This window comes from Ictalurus punctatus, chromosome 16 (assembly GCF_001660625.3).
Source record: "Ictalurus punctatus breed USDA103 chromosome 16, Coco_2.0, whole genome shotgun sequence".
Lineage (NCBI taxonomy): Eukaryota > Metazoa > Chordata > Actinopteri > Siluriformes > Ictaluridae > Ictalurus > Ictalurus punctatus.
Genome location: NC_030431.2, coordinates 2,628,145 through 2,655,280, shown reverse-complemented (window position 1 = coordinate 2,655,280; position 27,136 = coordinate 2,628,145). Strand labels below are relative to the sequence as shown.

Here is a 27,136-nt window from a genome sequence, read left to right as displayed (position 1 = left end):
ACAATAATTAAAACATGTTGCTTTTATTGCAGAAAATATATCGGGTTTATTTAGGTCGAGGTCTATTCCTTTCACTACTAAATACATTATATATTTCTTTTACATGTTATTTACATTCTATTTACAGTGCTTTCATTTTTATTTCTTTCTGATTTACACTGACAGTTGAAGGTGAAAAAGAGTGCTCTATATGGATCACTTGAAACAGCACGCACACTTGTACGCCACACGAATAATCGGATTTCTACGCATCATGGCACGATTGACTGACTGACTGTTCAAAAACAAAAACAAAACCGAGGCTTCAGATTCACAGTGAACATGACTACGGTCCTGACATTAACACAGATTGATCGCTGACCCACTTACACGAGGGCCGTGGTGTTTGTGTGATGTAGGTCAGATTCTCTAAGTGCAGGAACACATTGTGGTTAGACCTCAGCCGGTGATGGGGACAGAGATGCAGAAAGGTGGCTCTCCGCGTCCTCTTTGCTGTTGTCGGAGCAGTCCGAGGCGATGTAGCAGCCCGAGTCTCTGGGGCAGTTGTCCGGCTCGGCTTTCGCCGTCGCGATCGGAGATTTGAGCGCCTCGTCGTCTTCTCCTTCTCTCAGATTGTTGGCTAAAAGAGAAAAATAGAAAGGGTTTGAGACCTTGCACTAACGGCACCTTTAGTACGCTTTAATATCGTTCCTCTAGAGAGGTGTGTATAGTGTAGGTCCACTTTTGTAGGTGTGCAATATTGTATATTAAAGGTACAAAAGATAAAGGTATGGTGTTTAGCACCCTTTCTTTCAGACTATTCATTTCAGTACACGACAGATGATTTGTCACAACACAGCATGTTTTGGAGAAAGAAAGGGGGGGGAAAAAGCTAGTTTTGCAGTGTTTACGGTTGGGCTGGTTCAAGTGCTAAACCACAGAAAACTCACCACTGCACTCATTTCCTGTCAGTAACTGAGCTCTTGCATCATGAACTGCTTGTTCTCATTAACTCAACACTGGTGTTGTTTACTTCTCTGGAACCCAGGTTTAAAACATATCACAGAAGGGGGATTCCTGGTTAACATGCTAACTTTAAACCCAATAACAGCTACATTTAACTTATTAAAGTTGAACTTATTGTGTTTAACTGGCTTGTCAAGCCACAGGTTTAAGTCTGCGTGTGTCCCTCAGAGAATGTTTTTCTTCACATTGACAGGGGTGCTGGGTGTTTATATTTGTTAGTTAGTTTATTTAGCGGTTGCTGTTATCCGAGGTGATTTACACAGGAGGAGGAATCTAATCTGAGCAGAGTTACAGCTGTATAAATAATCTCTTCATTTTTAAAGCACGATTTAATATGCACAGGATGTACACTAAACTCCTCAGCTATCGTAGTATTGTAGGTGAGCTAATTTGTTGTGTAGTCATTATGGTCTAGGCTACTGAAGTGAAATAATTATATTTTCTACTAACTGAAGTGCTATTATTGTGTTTTAGGCTAACTGAAGGGTAGTTATTGTACTTTAGGCTAACTGAAGGGTAGTTACTGTGCTTTAGGCTAACTGACGGGTAGTTACTGTGCTTTAGGCTAACTGAAGGGTAGTTACTGTGCTTTAGGCTAACTGACGGGTAGTTACTGTGTTTAGGCTAACTGAAGGGTAGTTACTGTGCTTTAGGCTAACTGAAGGGTAGTTATTGTGCTTTAGGCTAACTGAAGGGTAGTTACTGTGCTTTAGGCTAACTGAAGGGTAGTTATTTTTGCTTTAGGCTAACTGAAGTGCTATTAATTTGTTTTAGGCTAACTGAAGGGTAGTTACTGTGTTTTAGGCTAACTGAAGGGTAATTATTGTCCTTTAGGCTAACTGAAGGGTAGTTATTTTTGCTTTAGGCTAACTGAAGGGTAGTTACTGTGCTTTAGGCTAACTGAAGGGTAGTTACTGTGCTTTAGGCTAACTGAAGGGTAATTATTGTCCTTTAGGCTAACTGAAGGGTAATTATTGTCCTTTAGGCTAACTGAAGGGTAATTATTGTCCTTTAGGCTAACTGAAGGGTAATTATTGTCCTTTAGGCTAACTGAAGGGTGGTTATTTTTGCTTTAGGCTAACTGAAGGGTAATTATTGTCCTTTAGGCTAACTGAAGGGTAGTTACTGTGTTTTAGGCTAACTGAAGGGTAGTTACTGTGTTTTAGGCTAACTGAAGGGTAGTTACTGTGTTTAGGCTAACTGAAGGGTAGTTACTGTGTTTAGGCTAACAGAAGGGTAGTTACTGTGCTTTAGGCTAACTGAAGGGTAATTATTGTCCTTTAGGCTAACTGAAGGGTAGTTATTTTTGCTTTTGGCTAACTGAAGTGCTATTAATTTGTTTTAGGCTAACTGAAGGGTAGTTACTGTGCTTTAGGCTAACTGAAGGGTAGTTATTGTGCTTTAGGCTAACTGAAGGGTAGTTATTTTTGCTTTAGGCTAACTGAAGTGCTATTAATTTGTTTTAGGCTAACTGAAGGGTAGTTACTGTGCTTTAGGCTAACTGAAGGGTAGTTATTGTGCTTTAGGCTAACTGAAGGGTAGTTATTTTTGCTTTAGGCTAACTGAAGTGCTATTAATTTGTTTTAGGCTAACTGAGGGTTAGTTATTTTTGCTTTAGGTTAACTGAAATGCTATTATTTAGTTTTCGCCTAAATGAAGTGCTATTATCCTGCTTTAGGCTAACTGAGGGGTAGTTATTGTGCTTTAGTTAGGGTGACCATATGTCCTCTTTTTCGGACCTTAAAATAGTGTCCGGCCGGGATTTCTAAGTTTGAGAAAATGTCCGGGATTCCTCTTTAGTTTCATTATGATGTGCTTATGGTCTAATACCGCATGATGTGTGCGCATTGCTTTAACCCCCTCTCTGTAATTCCCACCTTCTCGAACACCACTTGGTCGATTATAAAAGCCTTGCAGCGACTATTGGCCAAATTCTTGCCTCTCAACCAGTAGCCTGCTCTCAGCGAACGCATGAAGGTGAAGCGATGCTGAAGGTGAAGGTACAGGTACACTCATAGCATCTAATATTTAATTTCATTCCATGGACATTCAGAAGCATGTTTTATGCTGACTGATGTGCAGTTATTGTATCCTGTGGTCGGCTAACAAGAATAGTTAGACTAACAAGTTCTGTAATAGACAAACTGAAAGGTAACATTTATATAGCATAGAGTGCTAACAGACGTGTGCTTATCGTGTCGTGTAGGAGGCTAACTGAAGTGTAGCTGATGTTAACTTGTGGACTCATTTAGCTTTGTGATCTGTTATCATTGGCCTTTCAGCTAATGCAGTTCGATCGCTTGTTACATCGCACAGCACATATCTTCCTCGTCTTTGATGAGGACATATGTGTATATTTATTTAATTTTGGCTTAGACGATATCTCTCACAACATAATCTCTCAGATATGGTTAGCTTTTTAACTAGCTCATCAAATGACCGTAGCTCAATGCTGTCGATTAGCACAGGAAAAGAAGAACATAAAGTGTTGGGAGTAAAAAAAAAAAAGTCTTCTGACAATTTCTGTGAAATTTTCAACAAAGGCAGGTATTTTTTAGTTTGTTTTTAAGTCACACTCTCTTTCAGTGTGTACTGTTTAATGAGCTGACTGGGTGCTTGTGTCACTCACACTCCACGTCGTGTAAACACTCGGTAGCTGCCAGCAGTTTGAGTCTGTGCTCGGGATCGGTCACGTTCAACTCAATCAGGTGCTGCTCTTTCAGATCCTTCAGATCTTCTACCGTCTGATAACCGTTTAGCAACAGCGACGACATGAACTCCTGCAGGGAAAAGATGGACGGAAAAGATTTCAGTTTTTAGGTCGCATCACATCAGACACGGTTTTATATCTTTTCACAGCCGTTATCACGTGTCTCGATCTGACGCTGAAACTCCAATGAAGCGTAACTTCCCTTATTAATGATGTTTTTCACATTTATCTTGATTGTCACCGAAAAACTGTGAAACTGAGTAGAAGCTCAGATGAAAGCTCAGACGTGTTTATCAAAATGCAAATTTTCTGGTTTAGATTTCACACCATCTGGTGCATCTGAAATTTTTTTCTATTGGCTGTTGGTTTTAAAACCACAGGTGAACCGATTTTTTTTTTTTTTTTTTTCCCTCCAAATGGAAACTTTTTTTTTAATCACCGAAAAAAAAAGAAAAGAAAAAAACAGTCAAGCGGAAAATTTGCATACCCTTTGGACTAAATGTAGAGTAAAGTAGACGAAGAAATGAATGAACTTCTCAACAGATGTCACTTCTTCACGACAGGTCCGGAGACTGCGTCAGGGTAATATTTCTTTTTAAACTTTTTTTTTTTTTTTTTTTCCTGTTGAACTGCCTTGTTGCAGGATATATCAATATTTCATATTTTACATTATGGCTGTCTGTTACCATGGGGATGCGAAATTGTCCAGTCAACATTTAGTTTTAGTTTTAACATTGAGAAATACCCGACGAAACATAAAATGACAGCTATTTTGAAACTTTCCAAACAGTTATGTAGTAAATGAAGCGTCAAGTTCTCGGGGTTATCTCGAAGTCATACTGGGTTTCGTGTTGAGTGACTCGTTAGACTGATCTGAAATTAGTGAGTAGGCAACAATAACATACATTGATAAACGTCCTAGATCCTGGGCATAAACTTGGTTGTTTGTCATAATGTATGGACAGAACATGTGAAGGGCAGCATTGATAGAACGAGTGAGCAGAAAAAGGACAAATAGAAGTGGATGGTTCAGTGTATGTGTGTGTAAATAATGGCACCTAGCTGAATTGGAAGCGTACAGGAGTGAGCTAAACCGAACAGACTCTGGGGTCATCCTTACCTGACAGGACTGGAGCTGTTACCTTTCAAATGAAGCAAGAGTCGGACTTCATGCCCAGGTCTCGCCCTTGCTTCAGTGGAAAATCTCACCTTGATATAGTGTACATTTAAACCTAAGAATTGCTGCTGTAATCATAAAGACTTTCCCGTCGCTCATCCCTGGACTCTTATTCATAATCTGCGCATACATCCTTTCAATACACTGTACTGTTTGTCGTTACTCTTCTACACCTGTATACTGTAGTGATATGAAGTTGATCTCAAGTTCCCTTTAGGTTCCCATTTGCGTCTGGTTCCTCTCAAGGGTTCTTCCTCGTGTCGTCTTTCCTCTCCTGCTGTTCGTTAGGGATCTAAATCATTTTCTGTCTCGTGAGCTTAGTGTCTAATGCAATGTTTACGTACTCTCAGAATTTTCATGGATCAAACACAAGCGTTTGGAATACAGCCAAAGAAATAAAGCACCACCTCCAGGTTCAGTCTCTCGAGGAACTCCTGGAGCGTTTTGGGTCGAGGTCTTCGGCTCTTCCTGCGGTTTCTGATGATGTGCACTGGAGCAGGCTCCTCAGTCAGGACGTCCACGTAGATGAACTTAAAGCTGCCCACTTTGCCATTCAGCATGCCTGTCCATATGCCCATGGGCGGTTTACTGATGATATCGATCAAGTCTCCGGCCTGAGGACAACAGAATATTTAGAAGTTATAAAGACTGTGACATGATGCTGAGTTACCATCATTGGTTAAAGCTTATGAGCTGGTCTGGACAGATTTTATATTATTATCACATTCATGTGACCGATACGAAACCAACTGGAAGATCTACAGTATTTTCATCAGTATTGCTTCCATCACGTATGTGATATAGAAGATATTTAAAAATAAATTACAGTCATTAGAGTAAATTAATGAGCTGCCTACCTTGAGTTTTAGAGACTCTGTGTCATATGGGCTTGGGATGAAATCGGTGTGAACTTTTGCTTTGCCACAGAACTGGATGGTGTCTGGGACTTCCTCCTCCAGCCTCAAACTGTCTCTATTACATGATCCCTCAGAGCCACTGGTGATGCCACCTAACACCCAATAAAATGACAATAAATAACCTAGCAGATTCTTTTTCGGAGGCAGAATGGAGTCCAAGTATAAAGCCGAGCAATTGAGACTTAAAGCCTTTGACCTAAGGGTTTCGACTTACTAGCGCTGAGCTACAGTTGGCCCATGGGTAGTCTTCTCGAGAGCTCATAGTCATTTAAACAGAAGCAGTGTAATAAACACAGCTTATGCCACAAATACAATTTGGAGCAAAAGCCCCCACCCCCCCACCCCCCCCTCCTCTCGCCATATAGTTTTAAATGGCCGAAAAGTGGGTAAGGTCATATTTTTACAAAAATAACGATACTGAAATTTGGGTGTGTTCTACAGAAAGGCGAAATAGTGTAGGATACTGATAGAATCCAAAAGCTGTTTAGAGGATATGAAAGTGGGTGTAGGCTGTTATAAAGAAAAAAATTTGTACATATAAGCTATTAGAGACTATTTATGTCACATACGGGTGCGAAAATGCATTTAACATTCATATTCACCCTTCAGTTTTGTGACACGCACCTGTTTCGCTCGGCACCGCAGTGTGAGAAATAAGGCAAACAAATCGCACATTTTCTAACAAAGTAGGCCTATATCAAGCGAATACGGTGGATATCGGTGTGTGAAGCTTACTGCTGGAGGAGCTTTGGCCGCTGTGGAGACTGAAGAGACTTTCCACTGAGGTACTGGACTTTGTGCAGACTTTGGCTGGAGCTTCACTCGCTTTAGCGACTCCTTCGGCTTCCTGGTCTCCGTCTACGCCTTCGCCCTGTGCAAAACACACCGCAACCTTACCACGCTGAATTCGCAAACAACAAACTATTTTTTGCTGTCTTTATACTACATGTACACCAATTCCCACGTGTCCAATCAGCTCAGGATTGGGGTGTTCTTGCTGGTGTTTAATCCACAAAAGCTGTGTATAAATCACAATGACGGGTAGCTCAGCTTCAGAACCACAGGTTTATAACAGTGCGCTCGTTCTAATACGCCGTTACGACGTTTTGCGGATGTTTGACGATGTTAAATGCAACTATAAATGGATAAAAGTACGTGTCATACTTGTGGAACTTCATAAATGGAAATCGTCATTGTTTGGTAACTGCTATGGTATAAGGGGTATATGTCATGTCCAGAAGTGCTTTATACCCCTTATACCATAGCATATGTGTGTGTGTGTGTGTGTATATATATATATATATATATATATATGCTATGGTATAAGGGGAATAAAGCACTTCTGGACGTGTTGTTTTTAAGTTGAAGTTTCCTCTTCTTGGTGGAAACTTTGGCACTTTAACAAAGTTATTGATTATTTTCCTATAACAGCACACCCCCAAGTATTTCATTACTTGCTTCTGAGTTGCTGGTAATAGTTATAAATAGTTGTATTGCCAGTCTATTTAAGAAAAACACGCGTTTTTTTTCTTTTCTTTCCCTTCTACATTACTGTTGAGTGTGTGTTTGTGTGTGTGTGTGTGTGTGTGTGTGTGGTTTTTTTTTTTTTTTTTTTTTTTTTTAATAAATAATCAAAAAGTCCTCAGTGCACTTCCTGAAAGGTAACATTGACGGCTGTTTTGTCACATCGGTGGTTAGAAAGTTGAGATGTTTTCCAGTGATAGGTTTACACGAAGTGTGCCAAAAAAGCAGACGCTGCAGAAAAAAAAAAACGCAAAACACTCATTTGCTTTCATCTTCAGCGCTCACCGTTTCCTCCGACAGAACTCTGGTGTATTTCTTCCCCATCTTCTTGCGCATGGTCAGTGAGATGGCTTTCATCTTCTTCCCTAACCCCCCTTTGATATGATCGCCCTCGGCCGATTCGCCATCAGCACCCTGTCCCTGTAAGTTTAGAAAGTGTCAAAGTTGCAGTGCCACATGTCAGGATAAACCACAGTAGCTCACGACATGACGTGTTTCATAACGTATATGATTATTATTTCTTCACATCTTTTTTCTTTTTCTATAAGCAGCAGTGAAGATTGAAGCGTTTACCAAAGTGCTCTCATGTTCCTCCGGCTTGGGCTGGTTTTTGGACGTGTCGAACCTGCCAAAGCTGTAAGAGCGCTGATGAAGACAGAAGTGAAATGTAAGACTATTGCATAAGTACAGCAGTATTTTTCAAATAAAACTATGTAGCAAACTGTGGTCAAAATTGAGTTACGACTAAAAAGAAACTTTTGTTGTTGTTTTTTTTTTTTTCTTTTTTTTTTAACCTGCTTATTTTGGAAGAAAAGAAATACCTTGTACAAAAAAAAAAAAAGGATAACATATTTTAAGACATTTGTCTTTTTTTGAAGGACACTATGTTAAAAAAAAATGGATATTTGTCTATTTACAGTCCTCTGTTTTTGGGAAAACCTTGTTAAAAAAGAAAAGAAAAGAAAAAAAAACAGAAAACATCATGTTGGACATTTGTGGGGTTTCTTTCTGGTTTTTTTTTTTTTTTTTTTTCTCCCCCAAACCTGTTCTGTTTTGGAGAAATCATTTTCACATTTAAAAAAAAAAAAAAAAAAAAAAAAATTTACCTGCAATGCTCAGTACTCAGTTTTACTTTTAACATTATTTGCTAGTTATGTTGCAGGCCATAAAAATGGTCATTTAAAATGATTCTATAATCATCACTCGGCTTCATGCAAAGTAGTTCAATATCATGACCAAAAAAAAAAAACTTTCGCATCATTCCATTCGCAATCTCATTTACAGCGTTCTGTATCATACACTGTCTATTAGCACTGACACGATATTATTTATACAAAGAATCTTCCTTTTTTACCTTTGGCTTATTCCTTGTTTTCTCTGAGGCATTTGAAGCTCTCCTCTGAAGCATGACTCTCGAAGACGCGTTATTTGTCTTTAGAAACAAATTTTCCTATGCATGACCAAACACACGACACGCACTCACACTTCTCAAGCACTCTCTGTAGACATAGACACAGGGCCGGGCCCACACTTCCTCATGTGTACACAGGATGTGTCGCGCGTATGCCACTTACATCTGGTCAAAGAGCGCAACGCTGAGCTTCAGGAGAAAAAGCCGCAGAGAGTTTAGAGACTGTGTGAGATGCTTACTATGTAAATGTAATGGTTAGTGCAAATGTGTTTCAGGAACCTGTTCACACAAGTCATGCACAGGAAAAAAGTTATGACCAAGAATATGTCTGTTGCTTTGCGTCGTTTTAACTGATAGCATCAGAGTCATGCCGTGTTTATGTTTATATTGAATCGAAATGCATTCATTGCTCTATCTACATTATCTTCTGACGCGCACGTTATTATTTTTGCGAAACTAATCGAGAACCGTTTCATACGATCACGTTCATGACATGTTAGCCTTAGACATATTAGCATGACTAGGTGACACCATCAAGACCAGGGACTCACTATGTTGTCGGTCATGTCCAGGTCAGTGAATGAGCGGATGACTCTCAGGGGTGGATACTCCATCTTGAAGAGATCCAAATCATGCATCAGCTCCTCGTACCGGTGCCTATCGGTTCCTCGGGGCAGAGTGAAGTTAACGTTATTCAGCCATGGATCGGCTGTGGGTCTGTGGCAGGTGTGATAGGACGATTCCCAGGACGAACAGGCGTCCATGGCGCTCCAGTGGTGGTGGAAATGTCCGGGGCTCCACAAGCCTTCCATTTCCGTTACGTACTTTTCGAGTCCTGGCTCAGACTGCAGTTTAGACTCTTTCCCAAGCTTCTTCTCAGACTTTTTAGAGCGTCCTATGCAGGTTACGACTGTGACGTCTTCATTAAACACCGCCGTGGCCGGATGGAAGCGTTTATATTAGATGCATGTCAAACATATGCTCTGATTTCATGCCATATAGTATATTTTTTGACACTTTACACATTAATAGGCCTTACCACTGATGTCTGGAGGATTTCTGCTCTCCTCGACATTGCTCTTCACCAGCTTGTGGGTCTTCTGGAGAGTTCCATGTGCCTTGTCCTCACCAACCTGCAGGCCAAAAGGAAGGTCAGTACTACAGTAGTATCAGTGAGTATTTAACTCGGAGTCCCCTCAGCCTCGTTTTAATCCGTTTCGGTGGACATGTTTCTGTGTTTGTAGAATTCTTGGGCGCCACTTTTAGCAGATTGGTGAGCTCCAGGAATCCTGTTATTTGATAATCTGTTGTGCCTGAAAGAAACTACTGAAAATTCAGAGATTCAGAAGAGTAGGAGGCTCTTAGTTGTCCATCAAATGAAGGGAGCTGGTATTAAACAGCAAGGATTAGAAGGTAAAGCAGACATTTTCTTGTCTGGTCAAATTAAGTGGAGGCATCAGGGATGAGGTGAAGATAATGTAGCAGTGTTGCCAATTTATTGATTTGTGGCTAGATTCCTTTAGCGACTTTATTATTTTTTTTTAAAAGAGCTAAGTGACAAACTAGTGACTTTTTTGAGCAGATATTAGGGACTGTCCGGCACTCAATATGGCGCTCCAGCTCACACCACAGCTTCTGTGTTGAGTGAGAAGGTTCAGTTTGCTCACCACCAGTGTGTAAAGCCTGACTGAGGTGCATTTGCATGAGCCAGTGAGCCCAAGGATCAATCACTGATCACCACTGTTCCCCACCACCAATCACTGACCGCCACGGTTCCCCCCAACCAATCATTGACCACCACGGTTCCCCGCAACCAATCATTGACCACCACGGTTCCCCACAACCAATCATTGACCACCACGGTTCCCCACAACCAATCACTGATCACAATTGTTTATCTCAATCACACGCTTCTTTCTTCCCCATAAATTCACTTCTTGGCGATATTTACAGTGATACTAGCAGGTTATTCCTTCCGTAACCGTTGGTCTTTTTTCTTGATATTGAAATTTCAGTATTTTGTAAATACACAGTTAGCTTGTGATCCCATGACCAAATTCTTCTTTTTCTTTTCCAGAATAAAATAGTCTTAAGAAAAACGATCAAATTAGTCTTAAACTACATCAACGGATGACTTCTGGTGACTTTTCGGAGCGTTCCGTTACTCTCTCCTGTAAAGATTCGGCAACGCTTGTAGTGTAGTGTTTTGCTGTGCCCTCATTAGACAACGTCACCAATGTCACCAACTAATGGGAAATTACTGGCTACTATGTGGTTTGAGGCTTTTGCATTTGAATTGCAAATGTGCTTAAAGTGAAACGCATTAGCCGACTTGCCTCATATTAAGATTCAAACGTGAATGGGCAAGTCACTCGACAAAAAGTCCCTAAATGCTGACGCCATTATCAGCTCGAAACCGTCGGACAGGAAATACGGTACACAACGTGTGACGCTGTTATATTGGCCGTGAGTTTATAGCCACTGGCTTAATTGCTGTAGACATGAGTGGCCGGTTTGGATGCTTTGTATTCGTTTCTGATTTTGCTCTGCATTTTAAAGAACCAGTCAAAAATCTTGGCACCCAAATTGAGCAGCTTTCATTATCCTTGCACATTTGTGGTAATCTGCAAATGCAAATGCAGACTGATTGGCCCCTTGTGCCACATAAAAACCTATTTGTAGCAGACATCAGCGGGCATGTTAAAGTGGATAGTAGGCTGCCCTCCAGCTCCTGGCTTCATGACCATGCCTGGCACGTGTTAGAGAGATTAAACAGGCCATTCATGACAATCTGTTCTGCATTACTAATAATAATCAGTTGGGCTAAGTGATTGTACTGCTTCAGGGCACACCAGCGGCGAAGATGGGCGTGGATTTTTAGCTTTGAACCTTCTTAAAATATTTGATAACAATTCCAAAAACTTATTCGTGGACGGTTTGGTATAGGACACACATAAGTGGCTGATTATATACGTGTCGAATAATGTTTTGCTCAGTAAGCGTACTATAGGAATATTTGTAAAAGGTCAGCAAAACCATTACTATCTCATCTCAAATGTCAAATGAATGCATTCCTTGCAATGTTTTTCTTATCTATCAAGTGCTTTGGTGCGTAACAGGTTTAACCAATCGAAGAAAGGGAAATAGAATTGTACAGATCACACGGATCAGATAATCATCGAATAGAAGTTCGCCGCAAATACGACCGCGTATCCAAAACTCGCAATGTTTTTGCGCTGTGAGCTCACCAATGAGGCCATGTTGTTTTCTTTCTCAGGGTTCACAATTAGGGTTCCAGGCCTTAAAATTCACACCCTGGAAGATGGAGAAGAAAAAAAAAGAAAAAAAAACATCCATCCATTTGTAATGGTGTGAAATGAATAATTTCTTTTAAACTTCATGTCATGAATTTAGTAAGAAGCAAATGGTTGGGTTTGTGGGATGGGTTTGCTTTATGGCTCCTCAAAGCAGAGGGGACTTATCTGACACTGAAGGATCGCTAGCACAGAGGAATTAGGCTCAAGACAATCAGACGCATTAAGCACATGGAGATTTAAATCAGCACTCGGTGACACGTTCACTAATCGACCCTTTCGTTGGTCTAACGTTTGACAGAGTGTTCCTGTTAACATGACTGATAAAGAGTGTAGAAAATTTGATGCAGTGATGTTCTAGATGAGCAAGAAAAACAGAGATTTTGTGTGAGATTAGGTGGGCTTGTGGCTTTTCTCATCAATGTAAATGCAGCTCTGTAAACAGTTTTTTTTTTTTTTTTCCTTTACAGGAAGATACAGAAATTATCCATCTGACATTGAGATTTGCTGATGTACCTGAACGTCGTAATCCCTCTCATTTCTCTCAATTCTTTCTTCTTGAGCCAAGGGGTTCATCATGTAGGGAGCTTCACTTGCATCTGTTCAGAATGCAGAGATTGCAAATAATCAGTGGGAGAAAGATCGCCAGCAGCATTCCATGCGAAACGAGTTCAAACATTGCAACATGGTCTTAGAACTGCAAGAATTTCCACAAGGTGGGCTAATGCTTCCATAATGCACCTGGCAGCCGTTTTGTAATCTTTCACCCGAGCGGCACGGGCATTCGCGTCATCGTTGATGTGCAAGCTTTTCCAGTCTATCGACACGTCACCTTCATTTAAATACACATACTCATAAACATCCTGCTGCATCGCTTACCTTCAGCATGATGGTGAACTGGATCATCTGTCTTCCCAGTGCACGGACAGTAGACGTTACTGGGTGCTGTTTTGTCTGTGAATAAGAACAGAGACCAAAATAGTCATTATGTTAGTAAAACATAATGTGTGAGATAAATCAAGTGGCAGCAACTGAGTCAGCCAAGCAGGGTACGAGTGGGACAGCCATTTGAGCCATTTGGGAGTGTGGGCTTAATTTGGAAGGCCAAAATTAGAGTGATAAAGGACCGATGGATCAGTGGGAAATTCGTGTAACTAAATTCAAAGCTGTAGTGAGTGCACTTTAAACTTTTAATTAAAAACGGCAGGGTGCAGTGTGATTAAAAAGGCAAATCTGACGTACCACTGATGCGCGTTAACTCTGATGTGCGTGATCTGTTACATACACAAAACATACACAAAAGAAGTGTTAGATACAGTAAAGGTTCACTGGTATGTCGTAGTTGAATTAACAATGAGCGCAGGAAAGTCCGTTACAAGCAGTGTTTCGTGTCAGTCGAGTGGAATAGAATAGAATGGAAGAAAACAGAAAAGCATTCATCTTGTCGTCGGGCGACGGTGCCACAACCATCTGTGGGAATCCAAGAGAGCAAAATCGGCCATGCTGTCTGGGTGGGAGGGGCATACTCTCTTTCCGCTGTCAATCACAGCGACACTTGCCAATCACGGGCATGTTTGAGCTCATGAATGTGGAAGTGGGTTGATAGCACGTGCTAGCCGTAACCCTTCCCAGTTGATAGATCATGTTATAGGAAAGACCTTATTGGGAGAATGACCAAATGAAGAAATTGGGAGAAAATAGGGAAAAATATATTTATATAATCCCTTGCTGAAAATACATCAGAGGGCATATTCATTGCTTTTTGTGGAATTCAGTCTTTGGTTTATGGCAGACCTAACGGGAGCCCTTTATTCCAAACTGTTCCACTTTGGACTCATCAATCTGCAGAGCATTCTCCCAAAAGGTTTGAGGATCATCAAGCTGTGTTCAGGCAAGAACACTCGAGCTTTAATGTTTTTTTGGGTTAGCAGTGGTTTTCACCTCACCACTCTTCCCTGGATGCCATTTTCCCCCCAGTGTCTTTCTGATAGCGGAGTCATGAGCAGTGACCTTTTATTGATGCAAGAGAGGCCTGTAGGTCCTTTGATGTTGTCCTTGGCTCTTTTGTGACTGGATGAGTCATCGCCGTGCTCTTGGAGGAATTTTGGAAGGTCGGCCACTTCTGGGAAGGTTCACAACCGTGCCGAGTTCTTCCATTTGGAGATGACGGCTCTCGCTGTGGTTCTTTGGAGTCCCAGAGCCTTTGAAGTAGCTTTGTAACCCTTCCCAGACTGATGTCTTTCAATCAGCTTCTTCGTCATCATTTCTGGAATTTCAGTTTTGCCATGACGTGTTACTGAGTAAGATCTTTTGACCAACATCATGCTGTTGAGAAAGTTCTATTTAAGTGTTGATTTGATTGAACGGGGTTTGCAGTAATCAGGCCTGGTTGTGTCTCGTCCAGCTGAACCCCATTATGAAGATATTTTCACAGATGTAGGGAATTAACAACTATGAGCACAAACACATTGACCTTAGATTTCGTTTTAATTTCGGAAACAATTATGAGCTATACGCAAAAACAGAAGAAATCAGCATGGGGTAAATACTTTTTCCACAACACTGTTGTTAGCATATAGCAACTTTTAAAGGTTCTTTGGAGAACACTACAACAGACGGTTTCTGTATAATATCTCTCAAACATCATCTAGAGAGGCGTTAAACATCCAAAGAATCCGTCGATTTAATTTTATTTTATTTAGAATTTGTAGAATCACCCCGCAAATTTCTACACCGTGTTTGAGCAAGCGTGTTCCTGTTGCTGTCTACAAACTGCTCCGCTTCTGAAGCACAGAGTCGCTCGTGATGTAATTCCTGCACTCTTCTTGATTCATACGTGGAAGTTGAGGTCATGAAAAACTGTGTTGTAATGTAGAGAGAGACAGACAGAGACAGACAGAGAGAGAGAGAGAGAGAGAGAGAGAGAGAGAGAGAGAGTTCAAAATGATAGTCTCTTGCCCATGTTGCAAGGCCGTTTGTGCTGCTATGCATGTAGCACAAGACAAAGCTCCAGATTATCGCTTTTCCGTCAATTTCTCAAACAGTTTACTTTGACCTGCCTTTGTTTGGGCAGATCAGCAGATTTAATCCCGACCATTAATCCAGTGCTTCCGTTCCCTCATTCACAAAATCACGAATGGGGAAAAATCTGGGTCTAATATCAATCATGATCACCAACATAGGAAAATGTTCTGGGGTAGCCTGGGAAATAACGATGTAATCTGTTCTTTGAGCTTAGATATTGAATACTTAGGTTACAACCGTAACACACACACACACACACACACACACAGGCTGAAAACCTCTGCTTAAACAGTTTGCTCCTGGCGTAGCTTCCTGTAAGCTGAACTCTCTGTAAATACGGCATTTTAGCTTGATGTCGGTGTGATTTAGCTGTCACGGGAAAAGATACGATCACTTACCTTCTCTTTGCCTTCCTCACATCCGTCTCACCCTGTTTGGCGGGAGTCAGGAGAAGCTCCTGGAGGATGGGGAATAATAAATCGAGACTCGTTCATTCATTCCTTTGTTTTGAGTAACCGTTTTAACGTAATTAATTTAATGTAATTGTAAATGTGTCGTTAAATAGTAACTGTTTGTTTGTTTGTTTTCTGTGATGGACTTCCGTCTCACCCGAGCTACCCTGGCTTTCTGCTAATCCGACCTAGTTCCATTTTAGGTTTTATTTCTCATTTTAATATAATAAAAATCACTAAACTAGTTGAGGTGATACACCGGGCAAATAATTCTAGGATTTGGTCATTTTCCTGATGATCGTGAGACAGATTAATGGCGCATTGTCCAGATGGTGGACACTTATGCTGATTAATGTCGTCCCTTCAAAACAAGGACCGCTGCGACGTGCCTCAGGAATGCACTTGTGGACTGAAACGATTAATCTGCTGTGCGACTGTGGGGTTTATAAGAAGATCTCACTGGAACGACGCAGGGCTCCGAGCCGCTCCACTCGGGGCTCCACGGTGTTGGACTAGGGCTCGTCTGCGGAGCCTCGTACAGGCTGTCTGTAGATCCCTCCTTAAAATAAATAAATAAATAAAGATGATCAAAAGATGTCATGACAATCACGGATATCTTGCAGAGATAACAGTTTTAATGACGATTCAGTCTTTAATCTAATCGGCACAGACGTTTGCAGTATTTTTACAGTGAAGTACAGGGTGTTTACTAGGAAACGAACGAGATCTTCAGCTTCAAGGACGTCGTTAAGGGTTCGTGTCATTTCAGGCCGACGTGAGCTCCAAGGCTAGCCGATAATGAAAACGTATCGCGTCTTAGCATTGAGCAAAATGCATGCCTAAACGTCTCACATCTCTTCTGATGAAAAATTCTGCGTTCAAAATTTAGACCACGCCTCCTGTCCGAGTCTGATGTTTTGTACCTCGTGACCCCAGACTACCTTCACAGGAAGAAAGTGACTCAACTTCAAACTGCTCTGTGACATCCTTTCATCCACTTTGATAGATAACGACGTGCCACAGAGTGTCAGAAACCACCTCAGCAATTCTGCTCCAGAGACCCATTTAGTCATGAAGTTTGCACGGTGCTAGCTTTAGTCTCCACTTAGTTATTAGCAGCACGAACGTCAAGGAAACACCGGCAGAGGATAGGACTTGGATAGGAGGCAGATTTACGCCTTCCTAATCCGGCGCTGTTATCTGTGATCTCTCGGGCACTGCTTACTGAGCCGTGCGTTCTTATTTTAGCTTTTCACACCTCTGTGCAAATTGTGTCACCTCTCTGCAGGTAGGGAGATTAGTAACGGAAGTCGTATAAAAGCTAGACCAGCAGGTAGCCTGTACACTGTGTGCAGACAGTCATTCCTCCAGAACCAGACCAATCAAAAGAGATCATATCCAGAACAAGCATGCCGTATAAGAAGAGCCATTTAGCTGCATGTCTTACCAGGCTGAAGCAGAAAAGGTTCATTCTGAAGCCACTTGTCCTTTCTTCTCTACCTCACAGGAGTACAGCAGCGTTCGAGCTCTCACAGGGCGACTGTCCGACACTCTGCGGCTTAACAGGGAGCTGAAAATCCCTTCCATAATCCAATAGACGAGGTTTTGTATTGGAGGGAGAAAGATTCACGACAATGGCCATCCTGCACTAGTGCAGCAGATGTATACAGTTTTGATTATTCAGTACTAACTGTAGTTTTCTGATCAGAAGCGGACACTGATGAAGGACTAGACATTCAACTACAAATTATTTACATATTTTGCTGACAAAGTTCACGGCAGAACAGAGTTACTTTTTAAATCTTAACCATTGTTGAGTCGTTCATCGCTATAAATAAGACTATTCGATGCGGGTAAACTCTGACTAGTGGCACAGAATCTCTGGATTAGATGCTTAATGCACACTGTGCAATGACCAAGATGAGCTTTAGTCTCGAACTGTACACCTACAAGGTGATCATCTAGGTAGGTGTGTCTTCCATCCGTCCATCCATCCATCCATCCATCTTCTATACCGCTTATCCTTTTCAGGGTCACGGGGAACCTGGAGCCTATCCCAGGGAGCATGGGGCACAAGGCGGGGTACACCCTGGACAGGGTGCCAATCCATCGCAGGGCACAATCACACACACACTCACACACACGTTCATACACTACGGACACTTTAGCCTTCAGACGTCTTGACCTATACTCCCATTGACTTCAGTTTAACGTGGAAGACGTACAACGACGCACCATTCTATCTTTTCACTGCCAGGCCATGTCTGTTTAGTACAGTACTCTCCATCTGTCCATCCCTCTCTCTTTCTCTCTCAAGGAAATCTTAATTCCCTCGTCTGAGGCACAGAAACGCTGAACCCATTTGCTCAACCCGGATTAAGCTCAGGTTAAAAAAAGACAGAGTTTTTTTATTTATTTTATTTTTTTTACAGGATCTGTATGAAACGAGTAAATAAGTGACATTATGATTAGTCAGGTGTTCACAGGAGTGCTGAAAGTGGTGCTAGTCAGGGTCACGGACGGCCTGGAGACTATCTCAGGGACTCGGGACACATGGCGGGGGACACCCTGGGTGGGTTGCCAACCCATCGGAGGACACAATCACATGCGCATTCACTCACTACAGACAATTTGGAAATGCCGGAGGAAACCCCCATAGCATGCTCCAAGCACATAGGACAGAGGCGTGATTCGAACCCACAACCACTAAGCCACTTTTTCAAAGACAAATAAAACCTGCCAAAATGATTCTCTTCACTGTCTAGCTCTAATTGTCTACGTTGTTCAGCCAGCTTTATGTCTGAATTGCTGTGAGCAGGCTACGAGACTCTCTTTACGTTTTTGGACACTTCCTTTAAATTACGCAGAACAGAAATAAGAACATTCATTCGGCATCTCCGTGGTATCGATTTGCGCATCAGCTTCTGCACGGTTTCAGCCTCACTCTGCTGTCCTGTCACTCAGAAAGAGAACGGACAGCGGCCTGCAGTTGTTCTGATGGATGGGGGAAATAATCTCTCTATATTTTTCTCTGTCTGTCTGACTCTCTCTCTCTCTCTCTCTCTCTCTCTCTCTCTCTCTCTCTTTCTGTGGCTCTCAGGATTGAGTTAGATTTGGATAATAATATCGTTAGTGTAAGCCTGTGGCAGTGCATGCAAATCCACTCAGAGAGAGAGAGAGAGAGAGAGAGAGAGAGAGAGAGAATTCCTTTACAAATCAAAGCAAGTTTTGTAATATTTATATTATTAACCGGTATGTGAAGAATAAAACACAACAAGGTGATGTGATGGCTGTAATCGGCCTGAAATAAATAAATAAATCATACTTTTTGGTTTTTTCCCCCATCTATTCACATTTACTTTAACGTCCACTAAACGTCCACGTTCCCCTTCTCACTTACGTTATAGCAGCTATAAACAGCCAGTTCCCTCACCAGCCTGTCTTTTTACCTCTGTCTTAAAGTTAATACGTCAAAAATGCAGCTTGTCATGTCACTGAGAGACCGCAAGGCATAACCTCCTCTGTCCCGAAGGTGTCCGAAAACATTAGTGATGCTTTACCTCTGACTGTTGAAACCTTAATACTGGACACACTTCTTTCCATAAATGTGAATAAAATACTTTAATACTTTAAATGCCATAAATACTTTATCCGTACTATTGGATCCATTTTTTTTTTTTTTTTTTTTTTACAATCTGCCTTTTGCGCTTCTATCCACATGATGGCGCTGCTGTCACTGCCCAAGTTTCATAGTGCCCATGTGTGGCCTAAAATAAAAAATACTGCTCTCATAATACTATAGCACAACTCAGCCACTGAGTGATGATGATGATGATGATGATTATAATGATGATGATGATGATGATGATGATGATCTAGATCACGATGTTCTCCCTCATTCAGTGATTTTCCATTCATAAATGTTTTTGGGGGGGGCATTGAATCTTATCCCCCCCCCTTTTTAAATGCAAATCAGAAGGTATTTGCATGGAATGAGATTTAAAGTAGACTTCCTGCTGATTACTAACACTGTGGAAGAAGGAGAAAAACGACCAAAGGTGCAAAGTGTCCGGAGAGGTCAACGAGAGGAGGGAAAAAAGAAGAAGAAGATGCAGAAGAAGAAGAAGAAAGACCCTGAGGATGATCTATGTGAGCTGCAATAAAGCTCCAAATCCACTGGTGATGTGGATAGGCCGGGCGTCATTGATTTTCCGTGCCCTTGTTCAGTTATTCGTAAATTGTTGGAGCTGTTGGCCTTCGCTTTTCACATCAGTCCACAGCCTTGAGTTGGAACACAGCCGGTTGAATTGATGTTCGCTACGAGCAACGGCACTTATTGGTGAAAACAGTGATTTAGCATAATTTTTTTGTGTGGATGTATATTAACGAACGATGCCACATCATAATACCCCGAGTAACTTGGTTTAACCTTAATCCGATTCTTTGATGAATCAGATCAGATTTCGTTGAGGATGGAATTTACCTAGAGCAAAGCTTTTAAGATTTAAAACTCATATTAATATCAGATTATATGTCTTAAATGTGCATGTTTGACTCTCATGTTACGTTATTTAGTACCACACTAGATGTGAGGCTAAAACCTGATAGCTATCAATAACTCAAAACTATAAACGTTGAGCAATGTATTCTATTATTCTATCATATTATAGACAGATAGAGAGCCGTGATTTGGTGATTTCTGTTTATTTTAAGTCTTTCAGTTCCAGTTCCAGATTGTGGTTTCGTGGACCCAGACGGTCCAGTGCTTGCGCTTTCGTCACGGATAGATGTCCGCAAAACACTGCTTCTCCTTCATCCCGTAGGATACGATGCATCCATCGGTCCGTACGGGATTTCCTTTTAGTAGGAACGCCTACTGGCGACTTCATAGTACTGCGACTGTATGTGCGGACGTAGTTTTACGGATTACAAATATCAGCCGAATTGAGATCTGATCTCGGGGGGGGTGTCACGCTGTGTGATCACCTGGCACGACTGTCGCTGATAGGTGGGATGAATCTACAGTCTGGGCTAGAAAGAAATCAGCTCAAGCGTCGCTTTTTGCTTCTTCATTTCATTCTGTGTGGGGTTTTTTTGTTGTTGTTGTTGTTTTGTTTTTACAACCGGTGGTGGTGCTGTTGCATTCGTTTTCCCAAAAATCCCCCCCACCCCCCCCAAAAAAAGTGGATTTTAAAAAACCTAAAACGTCCTAATGAAGGACCGAGGGTTTAATCCCCGCTAGCACATTTATACCAACCAGCCCGGAAAATCTGCATATTGTGCACGAGACTGTAGCTAGATGAAGACAAATTGCCTGCGAAAGGTCTTTTTCGGCAGGAAACCGCAGCGCAGCTAGCCGCCCCCGATAATACTTGAATGTCACTGTGAAAAACGACATGATCACGAAAGAACGAAATGTGAAATTATAAAGGCTTTAAATGGAAATGGGCTCCTTGTTTAAATTTAAACCCTGCCTCTGAACATGTGATCTGTTCGGTGTTTATGTGCGTTATGACTAAGCGAGTTCAGGTTGCACACACAGATAGCGCCCGGCTTTTGATCTGCCCTCGTGTCGTGAAAAGATGCACAACCAGAGATGATTTGAGCTGTCGTTTATGAGCCAGGCTCCCGGAGAGAAAGCGAAAACATCAATCCGTCACCGATATCTCAGAGAAACAACCTCATACATCATAACTCGAGAGGAATCGGGAAGTGGCCATTTCTTTTCCAGGAGACGATTTAGGGTGTGAAGAAGGCCAGCAACCTGATAACCTTAAGACAAAGAAGAAGCAGAGAAGTGAGCGAAAGGAGGTACGGAGTGATTTTTTTTTTCTTCTCTCCTCCGGCTCCATCCCCGTTCTCTCTCCTTCTCCAGGCTGCTCACATGCCTGTGTTGACCTCTGACCCCTAGCTGTGCTCGGAATCTGAACCTGGAAGGTCGCGACCTCGTGACTTCTGAGACGACCCCCTGAACCCTCGATGCCCTTCAGTCAAAAAGTGAAACAGTTTGGCCGACCTCTTCTTGGCCGCTCCAGCGAAGGTATGCGAGCGTGCTGACCCGGCGTGACCTTTCATTAGCGCTTCTTTTTATCGCCGTGCCTCCTGCAACCAGCTGCCTCGTCAGCACATCACAGCGAGGCAGAGCGGGAGAGATGAGGGCTTGAGCAAACGCCCTCTTGCTTTGCTTCAAACTTTTTTGCTGTTTTGTTTTGTCGGACTTCCCTGTCCCTTATCCTCGGCGTTTATCTTACACTCGAGACTGGTTTTTGGAAACACATCCATCCTGCACGTGGTGATATCCTGCATAAGATTTATTTTCGTTTCATTCGCAGATGCTTTTATTTAAATGTACTGAGCCTTCCCGTAATTGCCTGGGCCAGTTGTGTAATACGTAGAGACACATACACACACGTCAGACACACCTGAGCACACCGGGGGCCAAACGCTACATCTCATTCATGCATTTTTCAAAGATTTGCTTTAGTTTTGAGGTATTTGTTCTAAGCCCTTGTTGTGTTTCTTATATTCATGGGATAACGAAGCTTGTCTAACAGGTAGCTGAGTGTCACCAATGTTTAATTATCACCTTTAGCTGGTTCAACTGGTCGGTTATGTGCTCCGGTCGGTTGTTTAAACTGTTTTACAGTACATCCTGGGGCTCTGATTGATTTATGATATATTACAACACGGCACAGTGTTGTTATTATCATAGGTGTGTCATTTTTTTAAACCCGGATGTGTCCGAGAACAGAAATCTGAAGCTACACTGGGAAGCTACGTCACCAGGTCTTTTTTCCAATCTTCGACTGTCCACTTTCGGTGATCCTGCGCCCACTGTAGCTTCGGATTCTTGTTCTTGTTTGACAGGCATGCAAGCTGATGTGATCTTCTTCAGTCGTAGCCCAACCACCGTCAGCCCGAAGCGGTCTGGCCATTCTTTTCCGACCTCCTCTCATCGATAAGACGCCCACAGGACGTTGAGTGCGAAAATCCCGTGAGATCAAACCAGACAGACTGGCAGAAACAACCATAAAGTCACCGAGATCACATCTTTTCACCGTTCTGATGTTTAACGTGAACGTTAAACGAAGCCCTTGGTGTGTCTCCGCAACTGAACCAAAAGAATGAATCGATTCACGATTCATTCAAAAATGAATCCCTCTTGCGGATAATCCATTTCTGGTAGGCAGCACGTTTGGTCAGCATTTGTGGACCGGTGATGAAGATTGTACAAATTAAGATGAAAAGTAAGGACAACAAATGTGGAGTGGATTCTTTTTTTTCTTTTTTTTTTCTTCTTTTTTTATAAGACGATCTGAAAAAACCCCAAAACAAAACATGGCAGTCCAACAGAGGAATGCATTTCTAAAAGCAGATTTACTGATTTACTATATTGTTGCATCGACAAATGAAAATAACATTATTTTAACAATAAAATTGGCTTATATACTAACCATAATAAGAAGTTAACTCACTGTCATGATAATGTAAAGCCTTGTCTAAAGTACATATTTGCTGCTTATTTAACCCTAAGTGCTGGTTTGTGTTTGCTCAGGCTTATTCATGTGTGCGTGTGTGTGTGTGTGTGAATGTCTGAGTGAGTGTTTCATGCATGCACACACGTACACCCACCAGCTTTTTCCCACTGCCCCCCTTGGTGATCTCTGACCTCCGGTGACCTTACATCACGAGCCGGCCTTTCATTGCCGTTGGGCGGGAGACAGTGGGCATAATTACACGCCAGGCGTGAGCAGGTGCTGTAAAACTGCTCATGCTTAATGATGACAAAGCACTCGTGGTGCTTGTTAACTTTTAATTGGGCCAGCTTTTGCGTGTTGCTGCTCTTTTTTTTACAAGACGGCGGCAATGCGAGTGCCTCCGGGCTCTCGCCGCGATCCGCTTCTCGCTATTCTGAGCCTTGCCTCGCCTTTTTGACCAAAGTTTAGCGGAGTTTCCGCAGCGTTGAAGTTGTACCGGACGTGCCGATTTAACAGTTCTGTAAACGCCTCTGGTTAAATACTCACCCGTGTTCAGTGATTGTCCAAGATGGCCGCCACCATGACAAAGGTCTTCATGCAACATCATGTTTATACAGTAGATGTCTCACTAAAGACCTGGATGTCTAAAAATGTTAATTAGAGGTTTAATTCCAGAGGATTATTTCTTTATTAAGTATAGTATTATAGTATTTATTAATTCAAACACTAATAGGAAATAGGAAAAGAGTCAGTGTGAATACTCACAAAACAGTACAATGGTGCGCAAGTGTGCACTTTGGGACATCATCTCACATCGCACTGTAGTCCTTTCACTATTTACACTCATACTGCGCCACATACATGAATCGTGCACATTTTATTCTTCTATATCACCGAGCCACATCATCGAAGCATATGCATGTCCGCCATCTTGTGCACGCATAGTCGAATGCAAATATAAAACCGGACGTATGTAGATTTCCATTACTTGCTTTAGATTTGAATGAAATTGCATCATTTACATCTTTTCACCATTCCTATAAAGTGCCTGCTTAAAATAGCCGACGTACTTAAAATAGAATATATTATTTTTTGAGGAAAATCCTTTTCGCGACCTAGTTCGGGTTCAGCAGGAGTTCCATTGTGTAGAAATAAAAAAAAACGAAAAAAAAAGAAAACAGAAAGGAAATTTCCCCAGAGTTTTTAAATATCTTTAGAGCGCCATTCACCTCTGAGCAGCAGTTACCTGTGGGACTGTTCAATAGGACATTCGATTCCTCAGCAAAACTAAGCTGCATTTGTTTCTCTCACCCCCCCCCCCCCCCCACCCCCCCAACACACACCCTCCCTCAAGTGCAATCCTCCACGTTAATTCCCACCCTGTTTGCACACAATGTACCGCCGCTTCTTGTTATTCCTCCACGGGCCATTCCCTGACTGCTCAGCGTAAATGATCGCCATGTATACGTTAACAGGATAGAGCAGTAAACCTGTTTTCTGGTCAGCTATTACGCCATTCTTCTGCAGGAAAACAGAACCCAAACAGGCAAATAAAGAGTTATGCTCACTCTTAATCCTCTGACGCTCGTGGCCTTGGCTCTGTAGCTTCTGACTCCCCTAACGTGAGCGATGCTTGTTCGCAGCTGTGTATGACTCACCGCTCCGTCGGCCCGACGTGAGACGCCAAGCTCACACGCACCAGTCTGACCGAGACGAGGTGTTTTTTTTTTTCTCCTTTTTTCTTTTTTTTTCCTTTTCACAATACCTGCTGCATGTGAGAATGGGATCTTTCAGAGAGCTGACGGTACTGTGTGTGTGTTTGGTAAGGGTGTCGTTAAAGGAACTGGAATAACAAGAGGCTTTGTTTATCCGTGCTGTCATTTCAGTCCGCTACTCAAAAGACGAGGCAGCGCAGAGCTTTGACCTTTGCTCTCTACAAGTAGTCCTCCTGCATGTTTGCCGAGAAGCCCTTCACCACTGCAAATACACAGGAATCCGTGTAGACTTTTGACCTCCTAATTTTATTGCAGGTTGGGAGTTTGGTGCTTTGCATACATTAGATTAATAGACATGATTTACTTATAATCAAATCTTCTACTAAACTCACCCCATGATCAGCATGTACTAGCGGCCGTGCCTCGTGATCGCAGTCTCAGTATCGGCTCTGTTAGCCAGGTTAAACGACTCATCACGATCGTCCTAAATAAACAAAATATGGGGAAAATACCCCCAAAGAGTCCGAAAATGATAACTGGAAGCATTATGCGGATAGGGATTTGTATCGGCAAGTCGAAATTCAAGGAAAGTGAACTCCAAATCCACGATACTGTTTAAAGTTTTGGTTTGGTAAGTATATAGGTATTCACTGGAACGTCTGAGAGGTTGGAGGATTTTAAAAATAAACGGACATGAAATCATCCGTCTGTAAACATGGGAACGATCAGGAGTGACATGGTGGGAAACTGAAATATGATTTCAGTTCAGTTTCACTGTAATAGTAATCGCTGCCATCGGTATTCTTCTGTAAATAAATAAGGAGTAGGTGAAACACGGTACGTTTTATAGTACACGGTAACTGTTCATGTTACACGGTCTGTATTAAAGTGCACTGTAAAACCCGAGAGTCCATTTAACTCAAAAAGATTTGAGGAAACTAGTTTCCTCGAAATTTTGAAGCCAGATACACTCAAATATAACAAGATTGAGTTCAATTTTTTTTTGTTATATTTAAGTGTATTCGGCTTAAAGAAATTGGTTTATCTTTAAGTTAAAAATGTTGAGGTAATTAGTGTCCACATATTTTTGAGTTAAACTCTGCTAGTCCATATAACCAGTGGAAATGAATCTAATTTATTTACAAAAGGAACAATGTTTTTGCAGATCCCGTTCTTCTTAATACTTACAAGCCTGTCGGCCATTTTATTTCGATTTACTTAAAATGCCTCGCTTCCGTCGTCTCGTCTCCGTCTCATAATCCAAAAAATGATTACTCTGGACTTTGAACAGGTCGCACCACACTTACCCGGCTAGTACAAGAATTTACAGGGTTCGTCGGCTGACTCTCTGGGGGAACTTTTAAAACTTCTATGTAGAGCCCGACAACAAATGTTTCCCTTTCACATTCCGAATAAAACAATTTTTGGAAGCTATTATCCAATCAACCCTAGAAGAACCCTTTTTTTTTTAAGGAGTGTATGTATGTATTAACTAAGGTAAATGTGTGGTACAAATTCCAAATTTGCTATTGTTTTCTTCTTAATACCCAGAAGTGTCCGATGTCCGATTAACATTTAGCTAAACTGTTTAAAAATAAATAAATCAATCAATAAATAAAGGATATGGTGTCGGAGTGTTTTGGAAACGTTTTCAATACATTTTATAATAATAGTCGTGAAATTTTTACGCTTGATATAGGGTTTATTCGTAAATTTCAGCTAGCCCTGGGTTTGTTTTTCTACCCATTTTGATGCAGACCTGGCAACCCTGATGCAATGCTAAACAGCTGGAACTGGAGGAGTGTAAATTTGTAAATATTTTGACAAACAAATTGGTTTAAAAGTTTCAGGATCAGAGGCGGGATTAGAGCGCATAGCTTGTCTTTCGTACGACGCAGCGTCCATTAAATCCACTGAAGCTTGTCCCGAATTCTGCACGGGATTTGGTTGAGATTTGTGCAGGAGGGACATCGGGGATACGGAGACATTGGATACAGAGTGACAGTTTCAAAAGCATTTTCCTCTTTAATGCGTGCTGGCGTTGAGCGATAGGAAAGATACGGATAAGATGGGAGATGGAGGAAAGGAGGGATGGTGGAAGGACGAAGGGGGTCGGAGAGAACTCGCCACGCTTCCTGAACTTCCCCCAACTTTTCCACTCCAGTTGGCTCTGGGCGGTCTGCAGGATCAGAGAGCCGGTTCCGCTCTTTAGTTAAGATGTCAATGGTGCGTGCTCTTCCTCAAGGTCAATGTACCCTAATGAGAATTCACCCAGGACCGCGGTAATTATCGTCTAGCTAAGCCACGGTGGAGAGTGTGTGTGTGTGGGGGGGGGACTAATTATTCCAGCTCATGTATTAGATAAAGGGACTCATTTCCAACATCCGGAGAGGAACAGTGTAAAAAGGA

The 27,136-nt window shown here is 41.9% G+C and overlaps 1 protein-coding gene and 1 long non-coding RNA gene across 3 annotated transcripts; one reads left to right on the top strand and one right to left on the bottom strand.

The window, feature by feature from the left end:
* Nucleotides 1-7: 7 nt before the first annotated feature.
* Nucleotides 8-16,150, bottom strand: samsn1b (SAM domain, SH3 domain and nuclear localisation signals 1b). Of its 2 annotated transcripts, XM_047160717.1 has the most exons (14): nt 15,995-16,150; nt 15,481-15,539; nt 13,301-13,332; nt 12,938-13,012; nt 12,575-12,657; nt 9,784-9,877; nt 9,296-9,663; nt 7,907-7,978; nt 7,619-7,753; nt 6,545-6,680; nt 5,750-5,901; nt 5,300-5,506; nt 3,635-3,785; nt 8-619 (listed from the first exon to the last, which is right to left on the bottom strand). In XM_047160717.1, exons 1-14 carry the CDS (start codon nt 16,133-16,135, stop codon nt 432-434), a joined length of 1,893 nt encoding a protein of 630 aa, XP_047016673.1. In that variant the 5' UTR covers nt 16,136-16,150; the 3' UTR covers nt 8-431. The 2 variants fall into 2 exon arrangements, with proteins under 2 accessions (XP_047016673.1, XP_017345010.1); XM_017489521.2 differs by lacking the exons at nt 9,296-9,663; nt 9,784-9,877; nt 12,575-12,657; ... (2 more) ...; nt 15,481-15,539; nt 15,995-16,150 and adding an exon at nt 8,688-8,857.
* Nucleotides 4,245-13,295, top strand: LOC108277125 (uncharacterized). Its single transcript, XR_008398072.1, has 4 exons — nt 4,245-4,297; nt 7,885-8,000; nt 9,777-9,895; nt 12,529-13,295. It is a non-coding gene; the product is annotated as an uncharacterized LOC108277125 (long non-coding RNA).
* Nucleotides 16,151-27,136: the final 10,986 nt, after the last annotated feature.